The sequence below is a fragment of the Gymnoscopelus braueri genome, assembly GCF_963280865.1.
Source record: "Gymnoscopelus braueri genome assembly, chromosome: 9".
In the NCBI taxonomy this organism is placed as follows: Eukaryota; Metazoa; Chordata; class Actinopteri; order Myctophiformes; family Myctophidae; genus Gymnoscopelus; species Gymnoscopelus braueri.
In genome coordinates this window covers 52,507,546-52,530,052 of record NC_137610.1, presented here as the reverse complement: position 1 = coordinate 52,530,052, position 22,507 = coordinate 52,507,546, and the positions used below count along the sequence as shown (strand labels likewise).

At 40.0% G+C, this 22,507-nt stretch overlaps 2 protein-coding genes across 3 annotated transcripts in view; one reads left to right on the top strand and one right to left on the bottom strand.

The window, feature by feature from the left end:
* The window catches only part of pgghg (protein-glucosylgalactosylhydroxylysine glucosidase), a 220,310-nt gene that overhangs the window by 162,373 nt on the left and 35,430 nt on the right, over positions 1-22,507 (bottom strand). The gene's annotated exons all lie outside the window — the stretch shown is intronic.
* On the top strand, positions 9,941-22,336 carry LOC308091973 (uncharacterized protein). Its single transcript, XM_080437747.1, has 4 exons — positions 9,941-10,086; positions 11,942-12,004; positions 12,748-12,861; positions 20,189-22,336. Exons 1-4 carry the CDS (start codon positions 10,024-10,026, stop codon positions 20,267-20,269), a joined length of 321 nt encoding a protein of 106 aa, XP_080293873.1. The 5' UTR covers positions 9,941-10,023; the 3' UTR covers positions 20,270-22,336.

Sequence of the window (22,507 nt, the reverse complement as noted above, 5' to 3'; positions counted from 1 at the left end):
AGAGGTGTTAATAGACACCTTTATGAACACATTGGTGAAGAAAGCTATTAGTAAGCATTTATTTTACAGATGGAAAGAAAAGTTGGCATAATATTAATATTAGTAAAAAAATGTGAATATGATGATATTGTGATAGCAGCACTGATTTGCACACCAGCATGCCACAGGTACATGCGGTCACTTTAAGAATAGTTTCATTATGATCCTTGACCCTCAAAAAATAGGTCTAGACACCTTATTTGTTCAGTTAAGTGCAATATTGGCTGAGATACAGTGATGATAGATTTTTCGATAATGGCGGCACCAATTTGCATTCAAATGGTAGGCCTAGATGGGACATTTTGACAACTTCTTAACATCATCCTTCACCATCATTTTCAGCATTTCTTTCCAATCAGGAAACACTGATTAGAAGTATATTTGATACATGATGCATGATACGGTATACCCCCTTCTTCCCACTGGACTATAATATGTAGGCTACGGAGAAAAATGAAAAACGGCGGCGGTGAATGACATCTCCTTGCAATGGGAATCTACGTTTACCTCCCCTTGTGGTCTCCTGATAGATGATTTTGTCAGGCCAATTTGGAAAGAAACCAGTGCATTCCACAATTTGGTGGCAGAGCAGTAGAATGAGAATGTTCCATGTTTGTTCTGAATAGGCTCTATGCACAGCAGCCATATTGGAAAGAAATTGGGCCTCTTATTACCGCCTTCACAGGTGTTACCAATGATGCTAATGAAGGCTCCGTTCCATTCTGGTCAAACACGGTCATGGTGTTGACTCACTGGAAACACTCTGCTACACCAGTGGGTCTCAAAGTGTGGTCCAGGGACCCTCATGGTTCCTTGAGGGGGTTCCAAATGGCCCCTTACGGGTGTGTAACTCTGAGAGTGTACAAATGTACACTCACTCACACATTTGTACACTCTCAGAGTTATGGGAGTCCTTGAAATTAAAAGGTTTGAGAACCACTGCTACACGAAATGGAACAGAGCCTTCATTAGAATCATTAATGGTAACACCTGTGAAGGAAGTAAGGAAGAGGCCCAATTTCTTTCCAATATGGCTGCTGCGCATAGATCATATTTGAGTGGTACCAGATCATGGTGGCTCCCTCTAGTGGTGTGGCTGTAGGTGTCACCCACTTTGGAGTGGTAGTTAGACTACTCCAAAGTGAGTGACACCCATTCACACACACCAGCGTCAGAGGAAACCATGCAAGGCACCAACCTGCTCATCAGGAGTAGTTTAGTGGTTCAGTGTCTTGCTCAAGGACACTTCGGCACTCACCCACCGAGAACCGTCCGATTCCCAAGCGCAAGCGGGTATAAAATAGGGCTTAATTGGTTAATGGATGTGTTGTAATAATAATCAAAATCTACAGTAACTTGTGACCAACGTTTTCAAATAAATAGTTAGTGGGAAAAAAAGTACAGTATTGAAAAATGGAAATATTAAAGTAAAAGTACCTAGGAAAATATTGTACTTTACAGTACTTGTACTTTGATAATTTCTCACAATGCCTGATTAGTGATAAACAACAATGTGTTGAAACAGAAGCAGTAGAGCCACAGAAAATATTTATTGTAATGTTTTATTAATTGAGTGAAAACTATTCCAATATTGATTTATTTATTTGGTTGACATCTTTATTGTCAAAATAAAGCATAATTATGCATGAACACATGTCAAATGTATGAATGTTATATACACGTTCTACTGTTGTCTTTTATGTCTTTGTAACGGCAAAACTTCCCCTTAGGACATTTACATTTGCCCAGTCCACACCTCCAGCCCAAGCCTGATTCACACTGAGGAAGAAACAGAGACACAAATGTTGCTATAATATATACTCATGATTACAATATTATGCAATGTGTGTGTGTGTGTGTGTGTGTGTGTGTGTGTGTGTGTGTGTGTGTGTGTGTGTGTGTGTGTGTGTGTGTGTGCGTGTGCGTGTGTGTGTGTGTGTGCGCGTGCGACTGCGTGCGTGCGTGTGCGTGTGCATGTGCATGTGTTTTCGTATTACAGAGATGGGGACTCGAGTTAGGGACTCGGACTCGAGTCGCACTCGAGTGGCCAAAAACGAGACTCTCGACTCGACTCTGACTCGCCCCTCAAAGACTTGAGACTTGACTCGACTCGAGCCTCAAAGACTTGAGACTTGACTCGACTCGAGCCTCAAAGACTCGTGGACAATCTTTATTTTATGTTTATTTTTTGGACAAATAAATGAATGAAATGCCCAAAAAACTTCCACTCCCCTGTCCCCCCCCCCGCAAAGAAACCTCCGCTCCAGTGCGCGCTGCGCGGAGCCGGCTTCAGTCAAGCTGTTTCATGCTGCTCATTAACGTAAACATGGAGAGGCGAGCGCAACAGCTGCTATGTGTGTGGCTGCCGCGGCCTTTCATCATAAAGTTTAAATATAAAAACTTCGAAATTAAACAAATATGTTTAGCTCAGAATCAGCTATATAACCTCAGTTATCTTGGCATATGCTTACATTTTTTATAAGATGGTCGGATCATCTGTGACAGCACGTTTAGGAAACATCGGATTTTCATTTCGTTAAACCCAGCTGGGTGAATATTCAACACTTCACCACGGTAAACGCTACGCTCATGTAATGTTCACTGCATAAAAGCTGTGGTTCTCAAACCTTTTCAGGCCGTGACCCCCCAAAAGAATCATATTTGAACTGGGGATCCACATTTAGAGTTTTTTGGTGCGCAACACAGCCCTCGTTTAAGTGAATTGCTTTCACCTGCTCTGCTGTTGGACTGCTGTGCGGAGTCGAGTGTGCGCAACAGGGCATATCTCCGCCAAGCCAGGGTGACCTACCCAGGCCCATGAAATTCATATGCAGGCATAGTAGCCAATTAGAATGAAATCTGCAAAAACTGACTCATATACTGATACAGAACCATATTGGCTATATATTATCGCTGTCGGGTGGAAATCTTGTATGTTCCTTTTTCATTATTATTTAAAAACAATTAAAAATCATGAAATGATAATAGCCAATCTACAAGCTGTAATTATTAATAATTAAGAAATACTATATTTTAAAGAGTGAAAAATCAACTAAAGTCATTATTAGTGCAAGTTCAATCACATTTCATTTGAATGAAAATAAATTGTGGGGAAAATACATAAAATCTCTAATCTGTGAATCTAATGTGATTTATTATGACCTGTCTATACTTTTACATTTATGCCCCCCCCCCCCATTTTTTTTTTTTTTTAAAAGACTTTAAAAAGACTCGAGACTTGACTCGGACTCGACCCTCAAAGACTTGACTCGGACTCGACTCGACTCAACCCTCAAAGACTTGAGACTCGACTCGACTCGACTCGAGCCTCAAAGACCCGAGACTTGACTCGGACTCGACTCGACTCAACCCTCAAAGACTTGAGACTTGACTCGACTCGAGCCTCAAAGACTTGAGACTTGACTCGGACTCGAGCTCAGAGACTCGTGGACATCTCTGTCGTATTATTATACTTGTGAGCAGTGGTGGAAAAAGTACTCTGTTACAAGTAAAAGTCCGGAATTCAAAATTTACTTGAGTAAAAGTACAAAAGTATTGGTATCAAAATGTACTTAAAGTAGCCTACCAAAAGTAGAAGGTACTCATTATGCAGAATGTCCCATTTCACACGTTTTCAAATGTATAAAATGTATACAAAGCTTTTGAAAACAGCAGATCTACAAGCTCACAATGCTCACATTGAGCATTGTGAGCTTGTAGATCGGCTATTTTCAGACGGCCGAAAAATATAGTAAATAGGCCTGAAGTGGGTAATGCAATATTAATCAAAATCTACAAAGTAACCAACTAAAGTTTTCAAATAGGTGTGGAATAAAGGTATGATATTTGTTGTTTTATACTAAAAGACATATATATATTTTTTTGATAGGCTTAGTAAAAGGTTCAGGTTGTGTGTTTGTTTAGGAGTGAGTGTCTCCTCACTCTGTGTCTCAGAGGAGGTCTGTGGACAGTTCAGAAACCTGCCTACCAGTGACATCATCGATGGGGAATCCAAGCAAATAGAAACTGCAGGCTTTCTCTTTCTGTACAGTTAGCATGCTATAATGGAAGCCGTTGTTCTCGTGTTTATAAAAAAATGAATAAAAAATTTTAAATCTTGAAAAAGACAAAATGTGTGTGTGTGTGTGTGTGTGTGTGTGTGTGTGTGTGTGTGTGTGTGTGTGTGTGTGTGTGTGTGTGTGTGTGTTAAATTGTCCTGCTAATTAGAAAGGACTTACAGTTTCAAATGAATCGAAGATATATTCAATAACATTCTTCCCTCTCTTCTCAACAGAAGCCATGTGGTCTTGTCCTTCCATCTCTTCTTCAGCCTATGATAAAAATAATAAAAGGAATGTTAAGTTATCAGAAAGTTTACCACATCATGTTATGTGAGCTTGTTGATCTGCTGTCTTCAGATATTTTTGGTGGTTTGGTGTAGAGGGGCAACAAGGAGGAGACCCCGGTCAGTGACGTATACAGGCTTTAAATGGTTAAAAGTGCTCTGAGTGATTATTTTTGTTTGTTAAAATAAGTGTTAAATAATCATTACTATAGAGTGTTTGTTCAGTAACAGTGTTAAATAGCTCTATATTGTGATAGTAATCATTACTATAGAGTGTTTGTTCAGTAACAGTGTTAAATAGCTCTATATTGTGATAGTAATCATTGCTATAGAGTGTTTGTCAGTAACAGTGTCAAATAGCTCTATATTGTGATAGTAATCATTACTATAGAGTGTTTGTTCAGTAACGGTCTCCTCATCTCTCCAGCTCTTTAGCGAACAGAAAATACATTTTCAGTGGGGATATCAATTTCATCCAATCAAGAGAGAGAACTCAGGATACAGCCTAAACAATTGAAACTGGAATATAAAAAAAAAAAGGAGCATAAGAAACAGACTTATTTGAACTGGAACACTAATACCTTTTAAACAGTTAAATTATCTATGGGGTTCTCTCCCCTGATTGGAAGAAATTGATGTCCCCCCTGAAAATATATTCTAGGTTTAGTAAAGAGCTGGAGAGACCCTGTTACTGAACATCAGAATATGGAGCTTTAAATATGGAGAATATGGAGAATATGGAGCTTTAACCATTAACCATAAAATATCACTTTCAGCACCTTTAAATTGTACAGTTTCAGGAGGTCAAAAGGTGACGATCAGCTCTTACCTCGCAGACCACAGTGAGTATTATTATTATTATTATTATTATTATTATTATTATTATTATTATTATTATTATTATTATTATTATCATCATCATTATTATTTGTATTAATAATGTCATCATCATCATGTCTTACCTTGCAGACAGTGAGCAGAGACACACACAGAAGCAGAAGGGCGAAAACTCTGATCTTCTCCATGCTGATGTAGAAAGGCTGCTGGATGAATCCTCCAAGTCTCACTAGTGTAGAGATCTGCTGTTTGTCAGCGGTGATGAAGAGCTCCTCAGTGCTTTGTGTAAAACCAGCTCAGTGTCTTCTCTCTTATACAGCATTTCATCACACAGCGTCATTATCATATATTTACTTACATGTTAATATTGGTGACTTTTTATGAGACACATGTCTCTGCCGTTAGAAGGTTTTATCTAAAACAAACAGTGAGCCTATCTGAACACGTGTATCGTCTGCATAAAGACACGTCCATTGTTCTCCTCCCTGCCCTGATGTAGCCCAGTGGTTATCAAACTTTTTCATGTCAAGGACCCCCAAAATGATATGTATTTGGCCGCAGACCCCCATCTGAGAATCAGTTGTGCCAGGGACCCCCAGAAGCAAAGATTTATAATAAAATGTTCGCCTTAAAAAAAAAAGACCCCTGGGGGTCCCTGGACCCCACTTTGAGAACCAAGAGGAGAGAAAAGGAGGAGAGGAGAGGAGAGGAGAGGAGAGGAGGGGAGGGGAGGGGAGGGGAGAGGAGAGGAGAGGAGCATGTTGGCTGTGACACAACACTTAACCACTTAAACCCTACATACTTCATTGGCGGGGGTCCCCCGGGGCTCTATATAATAATAATTATACGCCCTTACTTGATCATACTACATCGTCGCATAAAAGTAGCAGATCTACAAGCTCGAACCGTGGCGCGAATCTTGTAGATCTGTTACTTTTGAATTTGAAAATCCTGAAAAGTAACAGTTTTGGACTTCGGTTTCCACCCGACAGAAACAATAATATATGGAGCTACAGCAGTGTTTAACACTTCCAATGGACATAACTCTGTGACCATTGCTCTGAACCACTCAATATAGGACTAGATTCATCTAGAACAATAAATAACTATTTCATTAACTGTTCTGTTCTTGTGTATTTGACACAAAAAAAAAAACCTTAATGTGACTTGACTTGAGCAGCAACAGTGTTGTACATTAAACTGGTATCAAACAGCAGTTATTTCTTATCAGTTCAGTCAAACAGGGACAGTGTGTGACAGAGAGTGACAGCTGGCCATCATTTACATGTCAAATGAAGTCCATTGTGTCACATTGAAGCTACAGATCATTACAGCTCTTCTATCTAGCAGATATCATATTATATGACCAGTCTTCTAGTAGATATCATATTATATAACCAGTCCAGCAGCACACTGTTGGATGAGACATCACACACAGCCTCACTCGGGTATAGAGTGGAGGGCATGGGTCTTCAACAGGGGGTCCGGGACGCCAAGGGGGTCCTCAGAGTTACTACAGGGGGGCCGCCAAATCTTTGTGTGATAGGATTTTTTTTGTTTACATTAACCACTGTTAATGTTGTTGATGATGTTGGGGGGTCCCTGCTTCATCTCTCTCTCTCAGCTAAGGGGTCCCTCATCTTATCTTATCTTACTACTATAATTGACAAGGCCTCCGAAGTACGTCCAGGGTTCCCAAGCAGAGGATCACTCCACTTGCCTCCAAACTTGCCACAGACTGTTAATCAGAGCTCTGGCTATTATTTAGGCTTCTTACCCCACCTTGATCACTGATCAGACTCTCGGCTTGACTGATTCCCTGATCGGCCAATCAGACCCTCAGCCTGACTTGGCAGGGCTTCGCATGACGTTTATGCCGGACGTCCCATGACGTGTGTGCAGAGCTATTGTACAGTTAATATAAAACTACATTTCTTACTACATTTTAGCCACAGCACCAAAAAAAAGGGGCAAGGGGGGAGGAGGGGGAGGAGAGGAGGGGTGAGGAGAGGAGGGGCGAGGAGGGGTGAGGAGAAGAGGGGAGGAGAGGACGGGAAGGAGAGGAGGGGTGAGGAGAAGAGGGGAGGAGAGGACGGGAAGGAGAGGAGGGGTGAGGAGAAGAGGGGAGGAGAGGGGAGGAGAGGAGGGGTGAGGAGAGGAGGGGCGAGGAGGGGTGAGGAGAAGAGGGGAGGAGAGGACGGGAAGGAGAGGAGGGGTGAGGAGAGGAGGGGGAGGAGAGGGGAGGAGAGGAGGGGTGAGGAGAGGAGGGGCGAGGAGGGGTGAGGAGAAGAGGGGAGGAGAGGAGGAGAGGAGAGGAGGAGAGGAGAGGAGAGGGGGAAAGAGAGGGGAGGGGTGAGAGGAGAGGAGAGGAGAGGAGAGGAGAGGAGAGGAGAGGAGAGGAGAGGAGAGGAGAGGAGAGGAGAGGGGGAAAGAGAGGGGAGGGGTGAGAGGAGAGGAGAGGAGAGGAGAGGAGAGGGGAGAGGAGAGGAGAGGAGAGGAGAGGAGAGGAGAGGAGAGGAGAGGAGAGGAGAGGAGAGGAGAGGAGGGGCGAGGAGGGGCGAGGAGGAGAGGAGAGGGGAGAAGGGGAAGAGAGGGGAGGGGTGAGAAGAGGAGGAGAGGAGAGGAGAGGAGGAAGAGAGCGGAGGGGTGAGAGGAGTGGAGAGAGGAGAGGAGAGGAGAGGAGAGGAGAGGAGAGGAGAGGAGAGGAGAGGAGAGGAGAGGAGAGGAGAGGAGAGGAGAGGAGAGGAGAGGAGAGGAGAGGAGAGGAGGAGAGAGGAGAGGAGGAGAGAGGAGAGCTAGGGGAGGAGAGGGGAGGGGGAGAAGAGGAAGGGAGAGTGGAGAAGAGGAGAGGGGAGGAACTCAAACTAGATAGGGGGGGGCAGTTATCAGTCCAGTGAAGCTACAGATCATTACAGCTCTTCTACATTATGACTTACAGCGATCCAAAACTAAGGGAAACGTTGACTATGTACAGACTCAGTGAACACAGTCTTGCGGTGGAGAAAGGCCGCCACAGGCAGATTTGGCTCCCAAGAGAAGACAGACTGTGACCCATTGCACACAACATGAGGTAGAAACTGAGCTACACTTCCTAACCACTTGCCCACCTTACCAAGACATCAGAGACACAGATTACAATCACCCAAGGAGAGTTTGAAAACATGACTAATGACCCAAAAAAACCTCCCTTATCATTGTGTGTATCACTGCACTGTTTACACCTAATGACCTCTGTATTCCCACTTAGTTATGTTTACTTTGTTTTGTTCCACTTTTGCTTTGGCAATGTAAACATATGTTTTCTCATGATAATAAAGCCCCTTTTAAGTTGAATACACACACACACACACACACACACACACACACACACACACACACACACACACACACACACACACACACACACACACACACACACACACACAATGTCAATGTTCTCTCCCCATCACGGTGAAATAACACGGATTACAAGTCCGTAAATACACAATATTTTCGAGCTGCGTTCGCTTCGCGTCTTACTTGTAGTATAGTATAGTTTGTTGATTACTTTTGATGCAGGAACAGTCTTTTTCTTTTCTTTCTTTTTGCGGTATTAAAAAAGGTCTTAAAAGTCCTTAAATTGTCACTTCACTGTCATCTGGGGACCGACCCCCCCACCAATTCATGTGGGGACCCCCCCCCCCCCCCACATGAGGGCAGTGGTTCCTTATCAGACAGCAGTTATGTCTTATGTGTGTTCAGTCAAACAGGGACACCGTGTGACAGAGAGCTGGAGAGCATCATTTGCATGTCAAATGAAGTCTGTCGTGTGACAATGAAGCTACCGATCATTACAGCTCTTCTACTAGTAGATATCCTCATTATGTCCAAAACTGTTGCTTTTCAGGATTTTTCTAATTCAAAGCAATAGTAGCAGATCTACAAGCGTTTCGAGCTTGTAGATCTGCTACTTTTGATGCTTTTGTGTGACGCTGTATAGTATGATCAAGTAAGGGTGTTAATTTATGAAAAAACACACAAAGTATGAATATGGAGATAAGAGGTTTCTGTCCTGAGAGCAACGATATTTATGACCAGCAGCTCACTGTTAGATGAGGGAGAGACTGTATTCGATTCTACACACCATGACTCAGCTGTTTGTTTTAACACATTAAAACCGGGAAAGCATGTGTCATTTTAGATTTGAACTTTATATCTATATCTATATATATATATCTATATATAAAGTATTGGCATCACAACGCGTCGCATCGCAACGCGTTGGGAACTTGTAGATCTGCTATTTCCTAATAGCCAAAGTTTAAATAGGGCTGAAGTGGTATATGTTTTGTAATAATAATGAAAATCTACAAAGTAACTAGTAACTAAAGTTTTCAAATAATTGTAGTGGAGTAGAAGTAAGTATTGAAAATTGGAAATACTCCAGTGAACTAAAAAATACCTCACAATTATACTTAAGTAAATGTACTTAGTTACTTTACACCACTGGCTACATCAGGGCAGGGAGGAGAACAATGGACGTGTCTTTATGCAGACGATACACGTGTTCACATAGGCTCACTGTTTGTCTTAGATAAAACCTTCTAACGGCAGAGACATATATCTCGTAAAAAGTCAGTAATATTAAAATGTAAATGCAAATATATGATAATGACGCTGTGTGATGAAATGCTGTATAAGAGAGAAGACACTGAGCTGGTTTTACACAAAGCACTGAGGAGCTCTTCATCACCGCTGACAAACAGCAGATCTCTACACTAGTGAGACTTGGAGGATTCATCCAGCAGCCTTTCTACATCAGCATGGAGAAGATCAGAGTTTTCGCCCTTCTGCTTCTGTGTGTGTCTCTGCTCACTGTCTGCAAGGTAAGACATGATGATGGCAATCAGTGGTGTAAAGTAAAGTACATTTACTCAAGTACTGTACTTTTGTAAAAAAAAAAATGGATTTTTTCTTTACTTGAGTATTTCCAATTTTCAGTACTTTTACTTCTACTCCACTACATCTCAGAAGCAAATATTGTACTTTTACTCCCCTAAATTTTGTTTAAAATATTTTTTTGCCTTTAATTAGAGAGGGATGGGGAAAGTAGGCTGACATGAAGTGCAGCAAAGCTGGCATCGCAGCCTAGGGTGCCTGGACCGTCACGCTAGGGCCCAGGCCCCCCTACATGTACTTGAAAACTCTACTTACTAGTTACTTTGTAGATTTGGATTATTATTGCAAAACACACATAAACCACTTCAGCCCTACATATATTTCATCCTTTTGAAAATAGCCAATCTACAAGTCTACCTTTTATACATTTGAGAACTTGAAATGGGATTGGGAGTACTTTCTACTATTGGTACTTTAAGTACATTTTGAAACCAATACTTTTGTATCAATAATTTTGAATTCCGGACTTTTACTTGTAACAGAGTATTTCTACATTGCAGTATTGATACTTTTACTTGAGTAAATGTGAGGACTTTTTCCACCACTGATAATATTAATTATAATAATAATAATAATAATGCTCACTGTGGTCTGTGAGGTAAGAGCTGATCGTCACCTGTTGACCTCCTGAAACTGTACATTTTAAAGGTGCTGAAAGTGATATTTCATGGTTAAAGTTAAAGCTCCATATTCTGATGTTCAGTAACAGGGGTCTCTCCAGCTCTTTACTAAACCTAAAATATAGTTTCAGTTGGGACATCGATTTCTTCCAATCATAGGAGATTAATTTACCTGTTTAAAATGTTTTGTGTTCCAGTTCAAACTGTTTATGCTCTATCCTGTATGAGTTCTCTCTCCTGGTTGGATAAAAATGGTATCCTCACTGAAAATGTATTTTCTGTTTACTAAAGAGCTGGAGAGACGGGGCGACTATCACCATATAGAGCTATTTAACACTGTTACTGAACAAACACTCTATAGTAATGATTACTATCACAATATAGAGCTATTTAACACTGTTACTGAACAAACACTCTATAGTAATGATTACTATCAAAATATAGAGCTATTTAACACTGTTACTGAACAAACACTCTATAGTAATGATTACTATCACAATATAGAGCTATTTAACACTGTTACTGAACAAACACTCTATAGTAATGATTACTATCACAATATAGAGCTATTTAACACTGTTACTGAACAAACACTCTATAGTAATGATTACTATCACAATATAGAGCTATGTAACACTGTTACTGAACAAACACTCTATAGTAATGATTACTATCACAATATAGAGCTATTTAACACTGTTACTGAACAAACACTCTATAGTAATGATTACTATCACAATATAGAGCTATTTAACATTGTTACTGAACAAACACTCTATAGCAATGAGTACTATCACAATATAGAGCTATTTAACACTGTTACTGAACAAACACTCTAGTAATGATTACTATCACAATATAGAGCTATTTAACACTGTTACTGAACAAACACCCTATAGTAAAATATAGAGCTATTTAACACTGTTACTGAACAAACACTCTATAGCAATGATTACTATTTAACACTTATTTTAACAAACAAAAATAATCACTCACAGCACCTTTACCCATTTAAAGCCTGTATACGTCACTGACCGGGGTCTCCTCCTTTTTTTCCCTCTACACCAAATCACCAAAAATATCTGAAGACAGCAGATCAACAAGCTCACATAACATGATGTGGTAAACTGTCAATGATAAATTACAATTCCTTTTATTATAGGCTGAAGAAGAGATGGAAGGACAAGACCACATGGCTTCTGTTGAGAAGAGAGCTCTTGGCGACGTAAGTCCTTCCAAATCAGCAGGACACCCCTGCCGCCACTCTAGGGGGAGCCGGGGATCGAACCGAGAGAACCGTCCAATGTTTCGAGCGAACCGCGCTCTACCTGCCTTATCAGACAGCAGTTATTTCTTATGTGTTTCAGACAAACAGGGACAATGTGTGACACAGTGACAGCTGGACCTCATTTGCATATTCAAATGAACTCCATTGTGTCACAGTGTACACTGTACGGAGCGAGATAATTCCAGTTCTTCACTGTAGTTAGTTATGTACACCAGTGGTTCTCAACCATCACAATATACTTTTACTCGACTATAATTATTAGAAAACTTTAGTTACTAGTTACTTTGTAGATTTTAATTATTATTACAAAACCACTTCAACCCTATATACATTTCGGCCATTTGAAAATAGCAGATCTACCAGCTCACAATGAGTCGCAGTGTGAGCTTGTAGATCTGCTATTTTCAAAAGATTTTTATACATTTGAAAACTTGTGAAATGGGACATTCTGCATAATGAGTACTCTCTACTTTTGGTACTTTAAGTACATTTTGTTTTTTACATTTTCTTATTCTGGACTTTTACTTGTAACAACAGAGTATTTCTACGTTGCAGTATTGATACTGATTTTACTTAAGTAAAACACGTGAATACCTTTCCCACCACTGTATATGATATTGTAGTCATGCATATACGGTAGATTATAGCATAATTTTGTCGTATCTCTGTGTCTTTCTCAGTGTGGTCAGACCGCTCCCTGTAACAAGAACAAATGCAAATGTCCTGAGGATCGTCCAGACTGTGCCAAAAACAAACATGCCTGGTTTCAATCCGTCTGCCAGCTACTTCCAACAGTAAGTCATTTTAAATACATACGTACGTATGTGTACACGTACACACACACACACATACTGTGTACAGTATATTGCATAATATTGTAATCATGAGTTAGCCTTGGATCCAGCCTGATTCACTACGTTCGGCTGATTTTTACTCTCTCACTTTGCTTATCAGTCTGGCCAGCCTCCATTTGACTTAAGCAATATTACACGAGAGGGTGTGCTTTACTGTCATTATTGGCACGCCAGTGATGCGGTCAGGAACGAGGCGAAGCCGAGTTCCGCGAGCATCACTGAAGTGCCAATAATGTAAGGTAAAGCACACCCTCGAGTGTAATATTGCGATTATACAACAGTTACCAACAAAACACATCCAAATGTATTCATATTGTGGAGCAATTCATAATAAAAATGTTTCGCTACAACAGCAGCTATCAATGCTTGCGCAGTGGCTATATGCTCCGTCGTACGACCGTGTCACGTGGCCAATAATAATAATATCTACAAGCTGACAACGCGTCGCGATGGCGACGCGTTGTGAACTTGTAGATCGGCTATTTTCGCCGTGCGATACCTGGCGACGCGTTGTGAACTTGTAGATCGGCTATTTTCGCCGTGCTGTTTGTTTTCCTACCGTGGGACAGCGTGACGTCACAGCACAGCTGTGCCATATATGGTCTAATCAGGTGCGGACTGCAGTGCGGAGTGATTTATTAATTTGATTCGGCCCGTGCCATGATGCTGGTTTGAAGCACGGGTAGATAGCTATTTCAACCAATCAGATTGCTTGGTCGGAACTACCTGTTGTATAATCGTATTTCAATCATAGACTGTAAAAAGATTTCAATAGAGGCTATGCGCGTGACATCATCGTACCCGGAAGTTATGCGGGAACGCCTACTGAGTGGCAAAAAAATACTTTCTGGCCTTGACAGCCCATACATCCAAACACCCCCTCTCTCTCTTCTCCTCTCTTTCTTCCCCCCTCTACCTCCTATATCTCTATTTCTATGTGGTCTTTGTTTTTATATTCTTTGTTCTCAAAAGCAAGATTATGTACCATGCTCTTCTTCTTGTTGTTATTGTCTCCGCCAGGCCGAAAGGCATGGCGAGAGAGTATGTTTTGCCCCCTGTCCGTCCGTCCGTGTGTGTGTGTGTCCGTCCGTCCGTGTGTCCGTCATTCTGTCATTTTGTGTACAGCTAATCTCCGGCACCGTTGGCTTGATCGCAGCGAAACTGTGCACACACACTCCCTGGATGCCAGAGCAGAACCTCTGCCCCAAATTTTTCAAATTAGCCTTTTATAGCGCCACCAGGAGGCCGCTTTTTGCAAAACACATTTCTTGACAGTACTCCTACAGATTTTATCCAAACATCACGCAAATCAGTACACAGTATCTCTATAGTCATGTGATCAACACGGATCTGTCCAATTTTCCATATTTCATCCTGATTGGGTAAGGTTGGCTTCCAAAGTTTGCAGGATTGCTCCGTTTTCAACAAAATGCCTCAAATCATGAACGCAGCTTGCGATTTCTGTGAGATTTCACACGCACATTCCCACTAGGCCGAGGAACAAATGCCACTTGAAAATGTTCAAATCAGCCTCATGGTGGCGCTATAACAGACCGATTTGTGTTTTGACCTCTAACTGCACCGATCTGTGTAAAACTTTGTAAGCGCACTCCCTAGAGGTCAAGGAAAAACCTTTGCCCTGCATTTTTCACATCTGCCTTTTATAGCGCCACCAGGAGGCCGACTTATGTAAAACATTTTTTTTTATATTACTCCTTCCGATTTTATCGAAATGTCACGCAAATCGGTACACATGATCTCTACAGTCATGTGATCAAGACGGATGTGTTTGATTTTTCATATTCCATCCTGATTGGCTAAGATTGACATCTAAAGTTTGCAGTAGTGCCTTGTTTTGAACAAAATGCCGCAAATCATGAACGCAGCATCCGATTGCGGTCAAACTTTGGACGCACATTCACACTATGTTGAGGAGCAAATGCCACCCTTTTAACATTGGCCTGTTATAGCGCCACCAGCAGGTCTAATTTAGCAAAACACATTTTTGAACAAAATGCTTCAAATCATGAATGCAGTGTCCGATTGCCGTAGCCTGACACTCAGCCTGAATTTTCATTTAGTTTCACTCCATTATTCAGTCTGAAAGCCCTCTCAATGCAGCGGAGTTCTGAGATGGGGGCGTGGCCAAAGTGGGACTCCACTATGAACCAACGCGATTGGTTCATACTGGATTGTCCCGATCCCGATTCGTCGTACAGATTTTCAACCGAGGAACACCCGCCTTCGAAAGCGTCACCAGACCCTGAATGCTAGGCAAAGGATTCAGGGGGTGGAGCCAGGCTACGATTGCCGTGCAAGGCCTAAGAAGAAATGGCACCCTTTTCACTTTGGCCTATTATAGCGCCACCAGGAGGCCACAATAACCTACCTGACCTGGCGGAGACCTGTGCTCCGAGGAGCACTTTTTCTAGTTTTAAATTGTTCCTTTTTCTGATGTCTGTTATGTTTGTTTGTTTAAAAAAAAGAGAAAACATTTAAGGAAGTAGGCAAGACAAATGACCATATGCTGAAAATTGACAGTTTTCATTTCATGTATGCTTAAAACAAGCTTGATATATGCGATCATACTGAACAAACTGATTTTGTACCTAACTTTCAATAAAAATATTAATAAAAAAAAAACATCCAAACAGAAAAGTCCTATCTGATTGTATTAAACGACGTTAAACTCACCCACATGGCAGCTTTACGGAAAGCTTGAATTATCCTCTTTCTATCTGCAAAGTTTTTGTTTCACAAAAATCCACGTAGACATGTTATGAGCTACTTTCTGTCAATAAATTACGTGGGGACACACCCCCCTCATCTATTCTTTATTCTTTATTCTTTATTAGGATCCCCATTAGCTTCCACAAAGTGGTCGCTAGTCTTCCTGGGGTCCTCACATACATAACATGTATACAATAAAAACAGACAATAGTTCAAATTGTGCATATAACTAGAAAAAAACAGACAAATTATAGTTATCAGCAAAATAAGTCACTCTGCATATGAAACAGAGACAACAATAACCAAAAAAAGTCAATACAGATTGTTCGCAAAATACACAAAAAACAATAATGTTACTGTACAAAAAATGTGAAAAACACAAATTACATCTATATAGGACTCAATTTATGTTTAAGTAACTTTTTAAAAGAAAATCTACTTCTGGTTTGTTTAGCATTTATGGGGAGCATATTCCAAGCTGAAAACCCTCTATAATGAACAGTTCTTGTCATACTATTTAGGTTGTGGCTTGGCACTACCAGATGACCTGAGCTCACTTGACGAGTGTAATGTCCATGACAGAAACCTGAATATAATACCTGTTCATGAAAGAAGTGTGGTGTGTTGTTCCAGATAACATTATGCATGAATAACAAAAGACAATATTTTAATTTAACCTCAACTGTTAACCACGATAATTGTTTATGCATCTTTCTTACATTGGCACGGAAAGAACAATGAAGAACTAATCGTGCTGCTCTATTCTGAGCAATTTGAAGTTTCTTTATATGTTTCTCAGAAGCACTTGACCAAATAACAGGGCAATGCTCCAGGTGTGACAAAACAAGTGACCGAACAACATCACTCATGACAGAAGATGGAACATAAGCAGAGCATTTCCTTGAAATTGCAATGCCCCTTCCCATCTTCGAAACAATATGATCAATCTGATCAGACCAAGTCAATACATTATCTAATTTCACACCAAGTAATTTGGTCTTAACTACCTGCTCAACTGATATCCCGTTTACAAGTAAGTTGAGTGGAGCGGCATTAGCAAGAGCATACCTACTCCCAAATACAATGGATTTAGTTTTAGCAATATTTAATACTAGCTTGTTCATTCGTACCCATTTAGTAATGTTATTCAACTCAACCTGAAGATTCTCTTCCAGCTCAACTGAAGATGGTGATGAACAAAACAAAGTAGAGTCATCAGCATACATAATTAAATCAGCATTTTTAACAACATAAGGTAAATCATTTATGAAAATTGAAAATAGAAGTGGACCTAAACAGCTCCCCTGCGGGACGCCACACGACATATTCCCGCTGGTTGAAAAACAACCATTAAAAAATACTCGCTGCGTTCTGCCAAAGAGGTAGCTCTCAATCCAAGCCAGCGATAAGGGTGAGAAACCATAACATTTAAGCTTTGCTACAAGAATGCTGTGATCAATGACATCAAAAGCAGCAGTAAAGTCCAGGAGCACAACCCCAACTAGGTTGCTGTCATCCATAGATTTTAACCATTTGTCAGTCATATGCACTAATGCAGTGCTAGTAGAGTGCCCTGGTCTGTACGCATGCTGTGCATTCGTAAGTAAACCATTTCTATTAAAATAATTAAACATTTGATTAAAAACTTTTTTTTCAAGTATTTTACTAAGCGCAGGAAGTATACTAATAGGTCTACAGTTGGATCCTGTAAAACCAGCCTTACAATCTTTAGGTAAGGGTATGATTTTTGACTCCTTCCATAGCTGCGGACAGCTCCCACTAATTATGCATCTATTAAAAATGTGACATATTGGTTTAGAAAGCAACCCAGCTGCAATCTTGAACACTTTTCCATCTAAATGATCTACACCAGGGGAAGTGTCATCTGAAAGAGAAAGTAACATCTTCTCCACAGTGTCTTGGTTAACCGTATCAAAAGTAAAAGAACATGTTTTATCTCTCATAATACTGTTAATTGTGTTGCATGTTAAATTGACATCATGTGATTTCATACTAGATCTCAAACTTTCAACCTTATTGATAAAGAAGTTGTTAAAGTAATTAGCTACATCATATGGCTTGGTGATGAATTGACCTGCACATTCAACATACATTTGAGAATTGCGTGACTTCTTACACATAATTTCATTCAGAGTTTTCCATAATCTTTTACTATCATTTACAGAATTACAGATTTTATGTTTAAAATATTCTTTCTTTTTAATGTAATTTAACTTAGTAACTTTATTTCTCAGCTTACAATAAAAATGTCGGTTTGAAAGGCACCCTGATTTAATTGCAGATACCTTAGCTCTATCCCTCTGCTGCATTAAAGCTCTTAACTCATCATCAATCCATGATGCACTACTCCCCTTCACAGACCTCTTTCTAAGTGGAGCATGCTGATCTACAAGCCTCACAAATCTATCCATGAAGATTTTCAGAGCAATATGTGCATCATTTTCCTGACATACATCAGACCACTTTAAATCTTGAACTTCCTTAACAAACAAGTCAGCATTAAATCTTTTATATGACCTCCGGTAAACAATCCTAACCCCTGACTTTGGCATTTTCGTTCTTCTTGTTAAAGCAATCAAATTATGGTCACTGCATCCCACTGCCACTGAGACAGCTTGTGAACACAGCTCATGTATATTAGTGAAAATATGATCAATACAGGTTGACTTATTAATACCACCAATGGATGTAGAAATTCGTGTGGGTAGACTTACAACCTGGGTAAGATTACAGGCGTCAGCCATAGAGATTAACTTGTTACGTAATGGACAATTTAATGAAAACCAGTCAATATTCAGGTCGCCAAGAAGAAATATATCCTTACTTTCATCTGACACAATATCAAAATTTTCACATATTTTATCCAAATATATAATATTAGAACTGGGCGGCCTATAGCAACAACCAACTAAAAAGGGCTTGCAGTATGGAAGGTGAATCTCGCCAAATTACTTCAATGTCAGTACATGTAATGTCATTTCGTAGCAAAACTGGTATGTGTTCCTGAACATAAAAAGCAACACCACCACCATATTTGTCCCTGTCCCTTCTATAGAGTCTATAACCTTCAACAGCCATCTCAGAATCATCAAAAATAGTGTCTAGGTGTCTTTCAGACAGTGCTAAAACGTGAATATTATTAGAGGAACATATAGTGGAGACCTCATGCACCTTGTTCCTGAGACTGCATATATTTAAATGAGCTAAAATCAATCCCTTCTTATGTAAACCTAATGACACAGATGTAGTTTTATTCTTTGAACCCATAAAATAAACAAAAACAACAAATTAAAAAATCGCTAAAAACCACAAACTATGCAAATCTTTCCAATTCCTTCAAGCTCCTGACCATTAGCACTTGTGCCTGCTCAGGTGCACCATTTAGCTTTATGTAGACTCTGCAGTTGGACGACCATGTTGCTTGTATTTTTTCCTCTTTGCGTAGGTACCTAGCTCTTTTAGCGATGTCAGCATTGCTCTTTGTTAAATGTTCATTAATATAAAACCATTAAAATTAAAATATAAACCATTTAATCTAGACTGAGTGGCAAAACATTGAGCAGCATGGAGCGTTGGAGTTTGGAAGCGCTCGTTGGAAATCACACAACGGTCCCGCGTACCACCTGTTTCTAAATGTCACATGATGCAGGTGGCAGCAGGACGTTGCGTTTTTCAAAACGGGCGCTTCCAAACTCTGACACATAGAAAAATAATCACCTGCACGGAATTTATTGACAGAAAGCAGCTCATAGCATGTCTGCGGTGGATTTTCATGAAACAAAAACTTTGCAGATAATTCAAGCTTTCCGTAAAGCTGCCATGTTGGTGAGTTTAAAGAGGTGGTGCCATGTTTTTGCACTTTTTCTGTTTTTCATGTGTCTATGAGGTTGATATAACTTCATTAAGCCCCCCGGTGGTGTTTTTATGGTGTTTTATGTCTTCTCTGACTATTTGGAGTTTCTTCCTGGAGGCTGAAACCTTGAGGGTCAAATGTGCCAATAGAGAAACAGCGCTTTAGTGACATCACAAAGCCCACACCCTCCCCCTCATTATCATAACACAACAGGTGTGGGCATGAGGAGGAGGAGGGACTAGGACAGGTGGGTGGTGCTAAGGTGGTGGAGGAGGTGCTAAGGTGAGAACCAGGTATACTTAATGCACTGGTGGGTGTGTCTACATAAAAACAACATTTTAACACTTACTGTACACTTTTTTTTGTTGAAAAAAATCCTTACATAATAATAATACCTTATGATCAGGTTTTAGGGTTGAAAAATATCATGGCACTCCATCTTTAACGTCATTTAATACAATCAGATAGGACTTTCCTGTTTGGATGTATGAGCTGTCAAGGACAGGAAGTAGTTTTTTGCCACTCAGTAGGCGTTCCCGCATAACAATGATGTCACGCGCATAGTCAGGAAGTGACTCGAGTTTTACATTGGACAACACTGGTGCCCCCCCCCCCACCAGGCTAATCATGAGTGTAACATTTGTGTCTCCGTTTCATCCTCAGTGTGGGGCCACGCAGCGCTGTGACAAGGAAACATGTAAATGCGAGGAGGGGAAGGACTGTGCCAAGAAGGTCTGCGTGTGATAATAGAGAACTGAAGTCCTGACCAGTGTTGATTTCATTGACTAAAACTATGACGAAGAATGTTCGTCGACAACCTTTTTTCACTGACGAAAACTAAATAAAAACTAAGCTATGATGACTAAAACTAAGACTAGATATACTGACAATTTCGTCAACAAATAAAAACTAGACTAACATGTCAGTGAGGGACTTAGTGGAGAAGAGATCCAGTAGAACTAAAAGACAAGTCATTTTTTATGGTTGGTTGCGCTCCGGTGTTGCGCTCTGAAAATAGCCGATCTACAAGCTCACAACGCGTCGCAGCCAAGTGTAAAATCAGCCATTACGACGCCATCAAGGCACCGCCCAAAATAAATTTTAGTTGACTAAATCAACTGTAGATTTAGTCGACTATAATCTGATGATGTTTAGTCGACTGAAACTAGACTAAAACTAAAACATTTCAGATGACTAAAATAATATGAGTAAAACTAAATAGAATTTTAATTCAAAAGACTATGACTAAAACTAAAATCTAAATTTGCTGTCAAAATCAACACTGGTCCTGACGTCACTCTGTCATAACCGCCACTAGAGGGCGCTATTATTTAGTTTGACTCGGTTCCACAGATAAATATTGTGAAAATAGTCAAACTACAAGCTCACGACGCCTCGCATTTTGCGAGGCGTCGTGAGCTTGTAGATCGGCTATTTTCAAAATGTTTGCCTCTCTCTTCTTAGGTAATATTTGACAATTTGGCCAATGTTTGACAATTTCTTATAGTATAGTTTGTTGGTTACTTTGGCGTAGTAATGGACTTATTATTTTTTTCATTTTATTTTAGAGGTATTAAAAAGTCCTTAAATTCTAACTTTATAAATGTGCAGATCCCCTGTATACACGAATACTACATGTTGGTTTGTTTACTGTTGAGTGAGAAAACAATGTTGCACATTAAGCTAATCATCTGCCCACCCCCCCCCCCCCCCCCCCTAAAATAATTTGGGGGACCCCCCCTGGCCCAGTTTGGGAACCAACTGTCGAATGGTATTTTCAATGGAGAAGAATAGCGGCCTCTAGTGGCTGTGATGTCACACTTCGGGTCTCTATGACTCTCAAAGGAAGCACCATATATGGAAACAAGCTCTCGGGCTTATAGTCAGTGTTTGATCCTTTTGTTTATCGTTGTTGTCGGGCAGAAACCTCTTCTACACATTCTAACTGTTTGTGTTTTTGTCAGTGGTGGAAAAAGTACTCAGATATTTTACTTAAGTAAAAGTATCAATTCTGCAATATAGAAATACTCCGTTACAAGTAAAAGTCCGGAATTCAAAATGTACTCGAGTAAAAGTACAAAAGTATCGGTATCAAAATGTATTTAAAGTAGCAAAAGTAAACCTACTACATCTTTGGAAAACAGCAGATCTATAAGCTCGATGCGACGCGTTGTGAGCTTGAACATCGGCTATTTTCAAATAGCCTAAGTATAAAATCGGGCTAAAGTTGTTAATCTATGTTTTATAAAATAATAAATGATAATTGCAAAGAACTAGTAACTATAAAGTTTTCAAATAATTGTAGTGGAGTAAAAGTAATATTTGCCTCTAAGATGTAGTGGAGTAGAAGTAAAAAATACCTCAACATTTTACTTTTAGTACAATTACAAGTACAGTACTTGAGTACTTAGTTACTTTACACCACTGGTTTTTGTGTTGGAAATTAACGCCCTTACTTGATCATAATACTACAGCGTCACACAAAAGCATCGAAAGCAGCAGATCTACAAGCTCACAACACGACGAAAAGCGTCGCCTTTTGAGCTTGTTTTTTTTGCTCCTTTTGAATTTGAATCCTGAAAAGTAACAGTTTTGCAGTGGTGGAAAAAGTACTCAAATGTTTTACTTGAGTAAAAGTATCAATACTGCAATGTAGAAGTACTCTGTTACAAGTAAAAGTCCAGAATTCTAAATTTACTTGAGTAAAAGTACAAAAGTATTGGTATCAAAATGTACTTAAAGTACCAAAAGTAAAAGTACTAAAATGTTTGAAAATAGCCGATCTACAAGCTCACAACGCGTCGCTTTGCGACGCGTTGTGAGCTTGTAGATCGACTATTTTCAAATAGCCTATGTATAAAATGAGGCTAAAGTGGTTGATGTATGTTTTATAATGTAATAATTTTCTATCTGTAAAGTAACTAAAGTTTTCAAATAATTGTAGTGGAGTAAAAGTACAATATTTGCCTATGAGATGTAGTG